Source organism: Trichinella spiralis (genome assembly GCF_000181795.1).
Source record: "Trichinella spiralis strain ISS 195 chromosome Unknown Scfld1, whole genome shotgun sequence".
Lineage (NCBI taxonomy): Eukaryota > Metazoa > Nematoda > Enoplea > Trichinellida > Trichinellidae > Trichinella > Trichinella spiralis.
Genome location: NW_003526940.1, coordinates 2,259,630 through 2,260,821, shown reverse-complemented (window position 1 = coordinate 2,260,821; position 1,192 = coordinate 2,259,630). Strand labels below are relative to the sequence as shown.

The window sequence follows — 1,192 nt, the reverse complement described above, 5'->3', positions numbered from 1 at the left end:
AAAAATTGAGAAATGAAAGACTAATTGGTTGCAACGGTAATAAAAATAGAAATTCAAAACCCGTCCCAATTCGTTTTTGTTGGGTCCTGCGTTTTGCATTCGAGAGTTATTTGAATCATTTTCTGTTCTGTTCATCATTTTCACAATGGCTGATATTTCTGAGCTGCGTTTTGTAACAAATCGTGGCGGAAGTACGTCTCTTGTTTCTCAAGGAAGGACATATACAAAGTGAGATACACCAATAAACAGAGAAAACATTGGGTTTGCTCAAAAGTATGCGCTAAATGTACAGTGTGTGTCCTTCGTTATTAAGGGTTAGGTTACTTTGGTATAGGGCAGAGAAGGCTGCAAGGGTGTCATATGGACAAACCGAGATGTGACATGCGTGATCACGCAAAAGGATCACATCGAAAGCTGCACAGTGGATGAGCACTTGGCATACAAAATGGAAAAGAAGGCGGTTTTGAAAAAACGAAGCGCGGAAGAAACAAAATCCATCCTCGCCATTTACGATGAAGAAGTTTCCGCCGCGTCCGCCGTGCCATCTACATCTGGCCATTTTCCGCTTTTTAAGCGGGTGAAGTCCACGATGTATAGGCACCAGGCAAAGCGATACCCAAAACTGCCCAGTCATCGTCGGGACCAGCAAATCCCTGACGCATTCAGGACAACAATGGCCGGTGAAGATTTTTTACTGTGGCAGAGTGCATCGAGGCAAATATTGATATTGGCTACGGATTCTAGCATTAGACTGATGGCAACCAGGCGAACCTGGGCATTGGATGGTACATTCAAGGTTGTACCACAATGGTATCAACAACTGCTTACCATCCATGCCTTTTTGGCGGGCAAGCTGGTGCCAGCAGTCTATTGTTTATGTACGGATAAAGATATTGCCACATACGGGTTTATTTTAAGCAAGTCAGGCATAACCGGCAATCCTAAGCGTGAATCTTAATCCAGAAACAATAATTTGTGATTTTAAAATCTCTGATACCACTTTGTTAATATTGTTCACTGTTATGTTGTTTATTGTTGTTGTTGTTGCTGCTCTTGACTAGTGAAAAATCAAAATCACTATTTAACTTATTTTTTGTATTGTTTTTTCTGAATTATTATTATCACATTTGATATAACGTCACTCTGGTACAATAAAATATAGAATAATGATAAGAATTATTGTTGAAAACGT

At 40.0% G+C, this 1,192-nt stretch overlaps 1 protein-coding gene across 1 annotated transcript; it reads left to right on the top strand.

The window, feature by feature from the left end:
* The first annotated feature begins 145 nt into the window (after positions 1–145).
* On the top strand, positions 146–958 carry Tsp_11111 (conserved hypothetical protein). Its single transcript, XM_003381961.1, has 2 exons — positions 146–228; positions 340–958. Exons 1-2 carry the CDS (start codon positions 146–148, stop codon positions 956–958), a joined length of 702 nt encoding a protein of 233 aa, XP_003382009.1.
* Positions 959–1,192: the final 234 nt, after the last annotated feature.

What these genes read in the sequence shown, in the direction of transcription:
- Tsp_11111 (XM_003381961.1), top strand. Translation starts at nt 146, where the DNA reads ATGGCTGATATTTCTGAGCTGCGTTTTGTAACAAATCGTGGCGGAAGT. An exon ending in CAAGGAAGGACATATACAAA is followed by an intron (nt 229 to 339) that starts GTGAGATACACC and finishes GGTATAGGGCAG; the next exon opens with AGAAGGCTGCAAGGGTGTCA.